The 13,343-nt window shown below is 34.9% G+C and overlaps 1 protein-coding gene across 1 annotated transcript in view; it reads left to right on the top strand.

Annotated features, from left to right (window-relative positions):
• The window catches only part of LOC129228551 (diuretic hormone receptor-like), a 54,621-nt gene that overhangs the window by 7,323 nt on the left and 33,955 nt on the right, over window positions 1-13,343 (top strand). The window contains exon 5 of the mRNA XM_054863234.1: window positions 469-589. Within this exon, the coding sequence (XP_054719209.1) occupies window positions 469-589 (121 nt within the window). The remainder of the gene's footprint in view (window positions 1-468; window positions 590-13,343) is intronic.

The raw sequence follows: 13,343 nt of genomic DNA, 5'->3' as shown, positions 1-13,343 counted from the left end.
TCATAGCTGAAAAACTCCTAAAGGTGGGTTTATTTAATGCTTACTGACTAAAAGTGGTTGAAATTGTAATTGACTGTCTATTACATGTTCTTTGATTTTTACTGCATTTCATACACATAATCTTTGTTTTATTTCCAAACAGAGATTTAAGATGTTTAAGGAATACTATTCACGCAAACCTCATGTTCACGCAAACCTGTTATTAGACATTTCATGGATACTCTCAGCCCGACTTCAATCCAGCAATAATTGAATCACAAGCAGGTTAAGAATGTTTTTAGTTTTGAATTGACTAAAAACACTCATCCCCTGTTCAGTGTTCATTGATTAACGGTGGTTCAAAATGTTATTAACTATTAATATAATCTGTTATTACATAATTCATTTTTACTACTACTACTTCATTTTTACTACTCAATACAGATGATATTTGTTAATACAGATTGTATTTGTTGTCTTTTCGAACAGAGATTTAAGATGTTTGAGGAATACCATTCACGCAAACCTCATGTTCACATACCTGTTATTAGACATTACATGGATACTCACAGCTCGACTTCAGTCCAGTCATAACTACATCGCAAGCAGGGTAAGTGTTTCCGTTTGGAATCATCTTTATTGCTAAAATTTTTAACCAAAACCGAATGAAAACACTCCAGATGATACGATAAATAATTCTTTACCATTTTGGTTTTGAAAAACTACGAATAAAATATGATAATGAGTACAACTTCATTTACTACTCCGACATGAAATCAGAGTTATGAAGCGAAGCTCGTTGAGAAGAAACCTCTTCCCAATTATTATACGCGTTGGAATAACAAATACATATATTGAGTGCTTTTCACGAGAAGATACGATCGCCTCGGAAAATAAATAAAATATACTTTCTGCGAAATACTTACTGCCGAAGCATTCAGTTTGCTTCTGCATTGGTATATCATAAATAAATATTAGTGTACCGTCCTTTGTAGGATACCATCGTTGTGATAGTGAAATCATGGAGTGCACTCAAACACACTCATATATAAAAATATCTATCTGAAAGTACATTTTGTACTTATTTGTGGTAAGCAATTTAAAAATGAGTGTTATATAAATGATTTAAAGTATTTTCCTACAGATTTGCGCTTCATGTTTTATGCCGATTTTGGATTAGACTTTAGATTCACGTCAGAATTAAGGTTTTATCGATGCGCACAAGTTCAATTATCTTACTAATGCAATTTTTTTTACTAAAAAAGAGGCAATGCCACGGGTAACTGACTGACCCATATGCAGTTTGTTTTGTTCTACATAAAGTATTCATCACTTGAAAAATATTTTCTAATCTTATATTGCTCTTTTTAAGCTAAATTAAAAGGTGTAGATAAATTCTCAAAAAAAACTTTTGGTTGATTCAAAAAAAAAAAAAAAATAAATAAATAAAAAAATTTAAAACATGGTAACTGACTGACATGCTGGTTGTATTAAAGTCAGTCAATTACCATGTTTCTAACTACTTTTTTAAAAACCACCAAAAGAATATTTTGGTTATTCAGTTACTTCATTAAATTCAACTTAAAAAAAAACAATAAACCAGGTTAAAAGATTTTGAAAATGATGTATATTTTGCTTGAAATGAGACAAAATTCATATGGTTTTGCTTCAAAAATGCCAGTCAGTTACCCGAGGAATTACCCATAATCACTTTGGTTAAGCTATATTTAATTCATATCACAATAAAAGTCTAAGAAACTGTTATGCAAACAAGAAATACATAAATAAATATTTCGTCATAGTATGAAAAGGTTGTATATACAATAACTATTATGACTTTCCTCCAACGGAAGTTAATATAAGCTGCTAGGAATAACAAATCTTCATAACGCACTTTTACAAATACTTTTTTTAGCAGAATCTTCTACAATTAATTTCCTTTCTGGTAACTCTTCCACACACATAAGATATTCTGTATTTTTATGAAAGATAAATCAACAAGGTTGTACTTGACTGTGTTTTTATTCTATCTTTGATATTGTCCAGGGTAAATACACTCTTAAAGAATAATCAATATTAATAATTTCACAAATCTTCTGCTTGAAATAAAATACTAAAAATACTAAAATTAAAGCTTACAGGGATAAATAAGTTTGTTTTTATAACTCAGTAAAACTGTAGGTAATTATTTCGTCAGAAAATATAAGATGATCCCAAAATCAATCTTACAAAAAGTAAAAAGGAACGAGACAACGAGAAGAGTTAGCTACGAGCTGTATAGCTGACATGAAAATCTTTCTAGCTTTAAACGAGGAAAAATTTGAAATATAGTGGATGGATCTGATATAGTATGGATCTTGAAGTGCTATAGCTGATAAAATATTTCATTTGCACAGTTTGAATCGCTTAGTTTAAAGTTTGATTTCATGTAACATCGAGAGGATTCCTTCGTTATAGAAAATGTATAGGCAACAATGAGTGTAGCCGAAAAAAAATTAATTAATTTGAATTTTGACTTCTTAAATTCAAATTATGTTTTTCGCAATTACGAGTGTGTGTCTGTGTGCAGGCATGAGTGTGTGGGTATGTGTGTGTATGTATGTGTATAGGTATGTGTATATACGCGTGTGTGTTTGTGCCTGTGTGCAGGCATGAGTGTGTGTTTGCGTCTGTGTGCATGCATGAGTGTGTGTATGTGTGTGTATGTATGCGTGTGTGTATTTATGCGTGTGTGTATGTGTAGGTGTGTGTATGCGTGTGTGTGTAGGATATGGACGCAACTTGGAGACGGTTTTCGCTAGAGGAGCAGCATCGGGAGGGGCCGGGACGGTGGTGCTGCAGAGGGAAGCGGGGGGGGGGAATAAAATCATAGGAACATCAAAACCGTCAAGTGAGAAAAATAAGCAATGTGATTGCTCAAAAAAAGAAATGAAAAAAGAAAATAGTTTCTTATCAATTCATCTGCACAAATGAGCTATTTTTACCAGTACTGTGAAGTCGGTGTCGGAGTCATGGACTTGGGAGACTGTGTTGCATATTCTAAGTAACTGCCCGAATTTTAATCAAAAACGTTTTAAATATTTTACTCCATTTTTGGAAATGTTGCTGGGAGACTCCCCCCTCCCAGGTTGTTCTCCTTCCTCTAAGAGATTAGTTTCTCCTTTTGAATTTAGTGTTTGTCTCGTCATTATGTGATTTTGCCTTTTTTTTATGTTTCAAAGTTTATTGTTAAGATATTGTTTCATTCATTTCTTCTTAATTTATACCTTGTTCAAATGTTTTCAATCCTTATATATTATTTCTGTCGCCTGTTTTTGGTTTCTACGCGATATTTTCCTCAATTCTTGATCGATTTCTTTTATTTACACCTTATTTTAAAGCTTATCGTGCAAGCTACTGACGAAAAATACACCAACGGTCTAAAAATTGTTTTTTTTTTCTGTCAAAAAAAAGCTGTTTTAAGGATCCAGAATGAGGTTTTCGGTTAAATTTATAACTTTAACTTGCACCGTAACCGGCAGAGCTGAATAGCTTGATCGGCAGAGCGTTCGCCTGGTAGTCAGGAGAATGCGTGTTCGGGCCCACGTTCGGACAATCTGCATCAAAAAAAAAAAAAGCGAAATATCGCGCATTACATGACCACATAATAACAATGAATAACAAATATGAGGGAATAGATGAGATGGAAACGCTCCTTGCTGTTATGGAAACTTGATGCAACATGGAGCGGTTAAAGCTGCCTGCTATGGGAAATAGTTCAATATTCAAAAATAAAAACAGTTATTTTCAATCTGATATATTACTTCTCCAGAATGTTTGTTTCATTCGCTATGTGAAATCTTCCTCATTCTTTAATCAAATTCCATGCTTTACGAATAATTTTAAATTGTATCATTCTGGCTAATGACAAAACATTACGCATGATCTTATTATTTTTTTTTCGGCAAAAAGCTTTTTTGCTACTTTTTACTACGTATTCCTTCAATGAACAGCATTCGGAAAGGAAGGCGCAATTGCTAGGTTTGTTGGAGTGTCGTGCTGTTAAACAAAATGGCGCCAGTTCGAATGCGTGCCAATAAATAACTTTTTAATGTTTCTTTTTTTCTCGTCAGATGCTCACATGGGCAGGACTGTATTTGCCACAACCAGTTTTTTCACATGCACAATTACTGCTTTTTCACGAGTCACTCAGCCACACTTTTAATGATATTTATGTTTGCATTGAAAATACGTACAACCAATAAGTGAGCGATGATCAAATTATCACAACGTTGTATTTAACGAGGTTTTGTTACTGATGTCTTCAAATAACATGCTTTCTCTTGTACGCTTACTTTTTTCCGTTTACTTGTTTCGATTCTTCTTCATAATGTTCTTTTTTGAAATTTTTAAAGAGCGAAATGCCTTATGAAACGAATCGAAGCACAGTGTGGAGTTCCGCACGGGTCGGCTAGTGTTTCCATGTTTTTAGCGACTTTATATTTTAAATAACTTGAAGTTTTATGACTTTTATCTCAAAATAAGGTTTACTTTTATCATTTCCTGACTTTATACCTAAATGAAGAATAAATTTTATAAAATAAGGAATCGTTTGGCGCAGTATAGTCCCAAAAAAGGGGCTCTAGCGCCATTTAAATCAAATAAACCAACCAACCATGGAGTTGATGTCGGACTGATTTTAGAGTAAAGGAGTCGGAGTCGGGGGTGTAGAAAGTTTAAACTTCCAAGCTTTAGAGTCGGTGTCGGTCATTTTCCTTCAAAGTTCATAATTATGCCATTGCTTTCAGAACCGGCTTTGGAGTCGGTGTGATTTTGGGCTAAATGAGTCGGAGTCGGAGTAGAAGGCACTTAAACTCCCGGAGTTTATTTTTACGCATGTAGTTGAACTTCATTACACGAATTTTAAACTGTGGCTTTTAATTGTGATATATTGGAACATAAGGAACTACATATGCACTCCTGTTTGTGAAAATTGCAACACCACGAAGGACTTACGTGAGTGAGCTGAAAATTGCAGGAACTGTAAAGTAGGGCATGATAGGCAAATGATTAGAATTGCAGACCGGTAGCGCATGCGTATGCTGAGCAGCGCCTTCTGAACGGCGGATCCGAACCGAATATAAATAGACGGCTGTAGCGAGGCGTGTATGAAGATCGGTGGTTATATGCTAGAATAAACGTTAACTGAATCTTTACTATGCCTCTTCGACGAAAGAAAGCGAAATTTGATAAAATTTTGGAGTTTGAAAGGGGCAGAGTCGTCGGCTTTTGTGAAGCTGGATTGTCTTATCGTGCAGTAGCCGCTCGTGTGCAGCGTAACAGCAGCACAATCACTCGTGTTTGGAAGCAGTGGACGGACGAGGGTCGGACAGCTCGGAAATCCGGGAGTGAACCCCGAAATGTGACGTCAGCTCGCGATGACAGACACCTATTGCGCATGGCGCTGACGTACCGCACAGCATCTTCTAGACAATTGGCAGCACAGTGGTCAACAGCTACATATGTTTCATTGTGTGCTTCGTCAATTCGGAGACGTCTGCTGCAGCGTGGGCTGCGCGCAAGTATTCCTTTATATAGGATTCCTTTATATAGGGCAATGTGCATAGAAGCTGGCGTGCTGATTGGCAGCAGGTCGTCTTTTCTGACAAATCCCGCTTCAATTTGTGGCACCATGATGGCCAAATTCGCGTCAGGCGCTATGCAGGTGAACGGCACATTCCGGAGTGCATTATCGAACGCCACAGTGGTCGAACACTCGAAGTTATGGTCTGAGCTGCCATAGCATATTGTAGACGATCACAATTGCTACGAATTGCGGGAAATTTGAACAGTATCCGTTACATAAACGAAGTTTTACAGCCCCAAGCTATTCCTTTCCTGCAAGAATTGCCAGGGGCTGCATTCCAGCAGGATAATGCCCATCCACATGTTGCGAGGACTGTCAAATCCTACCTTGATTCGCAGCAGGTACAGCTTCTTGCTTGGCCTGCATATTCCCCGGATATGTCAAAGATTGAACATATGTGGGATTTCGTTGGGCGGCGTCTCGCTCATGATCCTCGTCCTGTTAATTCGACAGACGAACTTTGGTTGCGCATACAAACAATATGGAAAACTCTTCCGCAGGCAGATATTCAAACTTTGTTTCGATCCATGTCGCGTCGGGTAGCAGCTCTTATTGCGGCTCGTGGTGACCACACAAAATACTAATTTCCATCTCTTTTTATTGTGTGTTTGGTTTGAAAATGTAATCATTTATTTGTACTATTACCACTCAACTGTGCATTAAATTTCATTCAACTATGATGCTTCCTTCATGCTGTTGCTATTTTCACAAACAGGAGTGTATCATAACATGAAGTCATCAACTTAAAAAACAATTTTTTGCACTTTAATTATCATTAAACTGCACGAAAAAGTTTTAAAAATTTGATCTCCTTTAGTTCGAATATACCAACAATCAAATCCCATTCCACCGGACTTCAAGGGACCTCAAATTTTATTCATTGTAACGGGAGTTTCGTTGTAATGAAATTAAATCAGTGTATCATGTATTAAATCGAGACTGAAAATTTGCTTCGTTGAAACGCAAATTCGTTGTTTTCGTATTCGTTGAAACAAAAAGCATCAAAAGCAAGAGTTTAAAATTCTGGGACGTAGTGCAAATATGTGCGTAAAAATGTCCCGCCAGTACAAATAAGTTGAGATAAATAGATATTTGAAAGAAAAAATTTCGTTTGTAGGATTACAAGTATCAGATACATTTTCATTATAGTGTAATTTTCATACAGAAAGGACTAAGTCTTTGGGACATCACAGTTAGAAAATACTGTTTTTGAAAAAAAAAATAATATTATTATCATTTTAATGTTCGTATTCCTCCAGAAATACTTCTTAAGTATTTCTGGAGGTACTTTTTAAGTCAGTGAAGTATAAATCAAATAACATTGATTTGAAATACAAATCTATATTGTACAAAATAGGATCAATACATTTTATGCAGAAAAGTTTTCTCCCATGTATAAATATCATTTTTTCCTAAAAAGTTATTGGTTTAATTTTTATGTGTACCAAACAAAATAATAAATGTTTTATTGCGTCAAATTAATTACACTGTAAAACGATTCAGAAGTGTTCCTGGAAACGAACGAGCAGCTGATGTGCCCAATTTCTGCCAGTAACATACCTCGCAAAAACCAGGAACGTTTTCCGCTAATATTCAGTAACTATCCTGAAATTATCCCGAAAGCTTCCTGAAAAATTCAGAAATCTTCCCGTTTAACCCCAGTTGTGTCTCTAGAGTAAACTTACGTTGGAATAATATAATAGCTTGGCACCTTCTTTGGTTATTAAGAAAGCTTCATAAGCAGTAACGCAAACATGGCCAAATCTAAGCAAGAACTGCGAGTAAGAAACGAGAATTTTACTCGCTTCCAATTCTTGCAAAGCAAGGTAGTTCATACTTACTCGCTCCCCCCTGGGAGCTTAACCAGCATGGACAGACCGTAATTGAACAAATACAGATACAGAGCGTAAATAGGTTGAGCCAGAGCAATGAGCTCTTTTACTTTGTGTGAAGGAAGAAAACGATAAGTCGACATGAAGAGGATCTGAAATAAAACGAAAATAGAAGGCAAGGAAGAAACCAGGGAGAAGGAGGAAGGGAACACATGGTGAAACGCCGAAAAAAGCAACACCAGGCGGCAAAAGGCTAGAGCCGAGTTCCTTCAGGCTAGTGATCCGTAATTGAACCGATGCCGATACACTTGATAAATACGCGCAGTTAATCTTTAAACTGGGAGCTAAAAATATTTTTCACAACAGTTAGAAGTCTGCATTTGTGCAACTTGTAGCAATTCAGGAAACTTTTTGACAATGATACTTGATTTTCCCAGGAAGTGGATAAAAACCATTGAAATCCCTAAACGTTACTCGGAAATACTCAGTAACGTTTCGGAATTTTTTTAGTGTATATATTTAGTACAAGTACGGACAAACGGTTAATTATTTTCAAATGTCTACTAAAGTATACATTGAAAACCGCTTTATGAAATACTGTTAAAGCTGATGATGAGGAAAGGTAAAGTTAAGGATATAATGGAATCAAAATACAAATGTTTGCTTTCCAATACGTGTACATTTACTTCTGAAAAAAAATCTACTCTTGGGCAAGAACTTTTATAATAAGTTTTGCTTCAACGGTCGTTGTTGGAAAGTATGTCGTTGTTGTTCAAAAGTAAAAGTTTAATTATTGTAAAACAAACATGTAGATACCTTGTGGTAGAAAGAAAATAAGTGTTTTCGTACTAAAGTTAAGGAGTCTCTCTCTCTCTCTCCAAAGCAATTACATTTTTATACTCACACTAAAATAATGGTTTTACACTCCATAATGTAAGTTCTCTGATAAATGAGAGAGATTAAAAAGTTTACCTAACTCTTCTTTACTCGTTTGCAGTTCGTGACTTGAATATATGATCGTTTATTTTACCTGAAAGTGCCACCATAGTTTCCTTTGTTTCCTTTTTGGAACGTTTTTTGCCGCGTTACGAAGCTATTATGTAGTAAGGAGGTAAAATAATGACCTTAATTGCAACATTTTGGAAGGGAAACCTATTGTGTGGGTTTAGTTAATTAAGAGAAAGCACTTAATGGATAATTCTGTGCAACTATTCTTTGTTTAAATCATTAATTTTATGACATAAATATGAAAACTCTGTTTTTAGGTTGAGTCTAAGAAGTTTTATGGGATTATTTATGAGTAAAATGTTTTTAAAGCGCGAGCTGTCCTTAAATATATTTTTCTCTTCCCCGTTTACACTGCTAAACAAAATAAGAAACGTTACTGGGTATTAACGTGTTACGTTTCGGGATTTTAATGGTTTTTATCTGGAAAAATTAAGTATTATTGTAATAAAGCTTCCTGAACTGCTACGTTGCACAAATGCAGACTGTTGTCACTGCAGTGACAATGAACAGTTACAGTTAAATGCAGACACTGTTGCGAAAAATATTTTTATCTCCCAGTTTAAACATTAACTGAGCGCATTTAGAAATTTTATCAGCATCAGCTCACTTACGGCCCGTCTATGCTAATTAAGCTCCCAAAGGAAGCGAATGAGTATGGACTACGTTGCTTTGCAAGAATTGCAAGCGAGTGAAGTTCTCGTTACTTACCAGCAATTCTGGCGTAGCTTTGGCCATGTTTGCCATGATGATCTTGAAACTTCCTTGATGAATCAGAAAAAGACGCCAGGCTGTTACATTATACCTTCTTAAATTTACTCAAATTTTCCAGAGACACGATTCGCTTTACACCGGAAGATTTTTGAATTTTTCAGTTCCAGGATAATATCAGGAAGGTTACTGAGTTTTAGCGGGAAACATTCTTGGATTTTGCAAGATATGTGACTGGCAGAAATTGGGCACGTCAGCTGCCCATTATTTTCCAGGAACGTTTCTGAATCGTTTTTACAGTGAAGGTATTTAAAATTCAAGTCTTTCAAACGCTGCTGAGTATTTGATGCGTGACACTTTGATGAACTTCGATGCGTATTGCGTGTGAGCCATTAATATAAAATTTCTTTTTTTAATATACGGTCGAACTCGCGTGTAACGAAACCTGATTTAACGAGACCCCGGATTTAACGAGTAAATCAGAAACACTTGGTAGGTAAACTGTAGAAACGATTCAGAAACGTTCCTGGAAAATAATAGGCAGCTGATGTTCCCAATTTCAACCAATAAAATATGTTTCGAAAACCAGGAACGTTTTCCAAAAAACGTCAGTACCCTTTCTGAAATATTGGAAAACCTTCCAGAAAAATTGAATAGGTTTAATTTATTTGATTAAAACCTTCCCGTGTTCCCAAGAAATCTCTAGAAGCATTGGAGCAACAATGGCCTAAGCTACGCGAAAATTTCAAGCAAGAACCAAGTATGTTCCTTTGCCTGCAATTCCCGCCTCGCAAAGTTTCAGCTATCCAATGACTCATATGCTCTCATTAGGAGCTTAGTCACTCCGGACGAGCCGTAATCAAGCTAATGCCGATATACTTAATAAACACGCCCAGTCAACCTTTAAACTGGTAGCAAAAAATATTTTTCACACCAGCGAAAAGTTTGCATTCCTGCTTCTTTTAGCAATTCAGGAAACTTTTTTGCTAGGATACTTGATTTTGCGGGGAAATAGGTGAAAACCTCTAAAATCCCGAAACGTAACACGGAAATAACCAGTGACGTATCGGAATTGTTTTACAGTGTACAATGTTAAGTCTATGGGAGCATAACTCGCTTTTAACGAGCAAACCCCGCTTAAAGCGACCAATATTTTTGATATTCGTAAAATTTCTATTGACTTCCAGCTCAGCTCATCTTTTTTTGGTAAATTTTCTTTAACATTCCAAAGTCAACCCGAACCAAAGTTAGTGATAAATCTTAAATCCCGAGCGATGACAGCAATTTTTCAATTGGTGGAGTAAGGAAACATTTAACAAATTTTATGTGTGAATACATGTGTATTTCTCAAAAATAATGACAAAAGAAAGAAGCATTCAGACAATTCAAAGCAAAGTAATCAACTGTAGAGTGACAAAAAGAAGAAAAAAAGCAACTATGATGAATTTTATGAATTGCTTCACAAACTTTCTTTTTACGAGCACTCGGTTATAGCGAGCAAATATCGCGATTCCTTTGCGCTCGTTAAAAACGAGCTTGACGGTATTATTGACTGAGCAACTGCCTACTTTTGGGAACAGCTTTGAGCTTTGGCTTTTAATAACATATTAATAATACGCTTTCAGTTTGACTCCTAACTTCGAATAATTACCATTTTATGTTTAGTTTTTTGTCAGGTACGTTGAATAATAACTGATGGGAGGCGGGGGGGGGGGGGGCTTTTAATCGCCTTAAAGATTTATTATTTATTATTTTCAGTTAAGTACAGTAGAACCTCGTTTTTCTAGACTAACAGGGTCCAAAGACTTTCCGCATAATCGAAAATCTATATAATCTGGAAATTATGGGTAATGAGCAAAGCAAATCTTTAAATAAGCAGACATACCCTTAATTGCAACAAGCAAACCATATTTTGTAGCAAAATTAAATTGAATTGTTTTAATAAAAGTCATTAAAAAATATCAAAATAATTCTTCACACAACTTCTTAACTAAGAAATGGTGCACTGTCTTCTGGTTCAAACAGAGGTGTTGTTTGAGTGAAACACGTTCAATCTTACACATTATCATTACTGTTCAGCTATAGTGATGCTTGTTATTTTTAAATAATTTATTGTACAATATATGCGGGAGTTGTACATTTAATCAAAATAAATTGCTAAGTTTGGGTGTACATGTTTCTTGTATAACACGGTACTTGTACAACACGGTTTCGCAATTACACGGTACGAAAAACTTGAATTTAATATTTCATGGTTTTGATATAACACGAAAGTTATGTTTAAAAAGAATGTAATTTTTCATTTTCGTTTAATACATTTTGTTTATGTTTAATAATAACTCGAATAAGTTTTTACTTTGTCTTTATGAAACACGGTTTCGATACTACGTGATACATATTGACATGATTTTTACTGTGAAAATGTTAATTAGTGTAAAAAATAAGTTAAAAAGTTATTTTTAAAAAAGTCTCGCATAGCACGGTTTTAATACTACGCGGAGAGAATTAACCGTGTTATACGAGGGACGCCTGTACTTATAGTTACGTTCTTGCTATCACAGTTTGAAATTATCTATCCTTATATAAATTGATTTTAAATGATAGAATGTGATCAGGATAATCCGAAGATACGCATAAATGAGGGTCGGATAAACGAGGTTCTACTGTATATAAAACAGTTTGATATCAATACGAAAAACAGCCAAGTAGGAAATGAGCAAGAATACTTAATGGAAAAAATAATGTAAACGAAACAACGTAAATACACTGATTACCTATTCATCAGTGCACTGAAGAAGAAAGAGACTAGTGTTGTTGTTAAATATTTGCTTCCATCATTATCTTGACTATTCGAGCTTTATCATTGTGATAATTTGCGCTATATATATTATTTGTGATTACCTGATGGATTAGTTACCGAATTCTTTCCGACTTGAGTAACTAATATACCCGTGTGATCTGTTTGGGAATTCAAAAATATTGCCCATTTTGAAAGTATGGTGCGGAATTGGTTATGGATGAATGTTTCACCTACCGTTTTTAGTTTTTGTATAGAATTACAAATCTGAATTTGTCAATGGCAAAATTAATCAAACTCATCGCTGATTTTATCGCAAACAATTTCAAAACTATTCATGCTTAAAGGTAATTCTTACATAATTTTGTATTTGATTTAACTGAAAATTATTTTCCTGTATGAACATTTGATTCGAATTCGAAATCAAACTTATTTTTGCATCTACTGCATTCTCTTACTTTTCACTGTAGATAAGTGATAGCTTACAGCTTGTTATTCAAATGTAACATCAACAATCTTCGTCCTTTCTTGCTAAAATGAACATTCTAAGGAATTAAATTTTTGTCTAACTTCTTTTGTTTTCTTTTAAAAAAGTTTTCCCCTTTAGTTTGATGTAACTGTAATACTTGATATAAAATGGCATTTCTGTTTTCATTAAACCTAAAGCATCGCATTTGTCCCCAAAGTAAAGACAAGCACTTTGGAAAATGGGAAGGATCGACTTCCTTTCAAGATAAGCATTAACTATATCAGTATTAGAAGTTAAAGCAGTGATTACCGTCCCCTCTTCTATACCTGAGAATTTCTGGTCAGCTCTGTAGGGAGTACTGCAACCCTTAGAGTATTTTATCTGTTTTCAAAATTTTGCACGTTAATCATTAAAAGTCAATCAAATACCACACTGCATAAAAGCTAAAGAATTTTGATTGAATATCACGATGTCACAAAGGGAATTCGAACTTCATAAGATTTCCCAAATGCTTTAAGAAACTGATTTGGTATAATTAACTGTCTTATACTTTCTTTTAAGATATTTAAAGTAACTAATACTGTTGCATATGAAGGGGTCTAATCCTATTTTTTAAAAATCAGATTTAGTGATTCTTGTGTTGACGGATTTATTTAAACGTTCTTAAATTTGTATGTAGAAAATCAATAATAAGGAACCGGGAACCGTGTGGTCAAAAGGGAACGTATAGTTTGCTAATGTTGGCCTGTTTAAACTGTGTTAGAAATGAAATACATCGTCGCTCAGAGCAACAGTGGGATATCTTTGTGTTATTTCTGCGATTATATGTCTTGATGTTGTTCTGAGGTGACGATATAGTAAAATCGACAGCGAAGAGTTGGCCCTTGTTACCACCTTGTTTCAGAATTGACCATTTTCGTTAAG

Source organism: Uloborus diversus, chromosome 8 (assembly GCF_026930045.1).
Source record: "Uloborus diversus isolate 005 chromosome 8, Udiv.v.3.1, whole genome shotgun sequence".
NCBI classification, from domain to species: domain Eukaryota; kingdom Metazoa; phylum Arthropoda; class Arachnida; order Araneae; family Uloboridae; genus Uloborus; species Uloborus diversus.
Note: the sequence above shows the minus strand (reverse complement) of the source record. Positions and strands in the feature narration are given on the sequence as shown.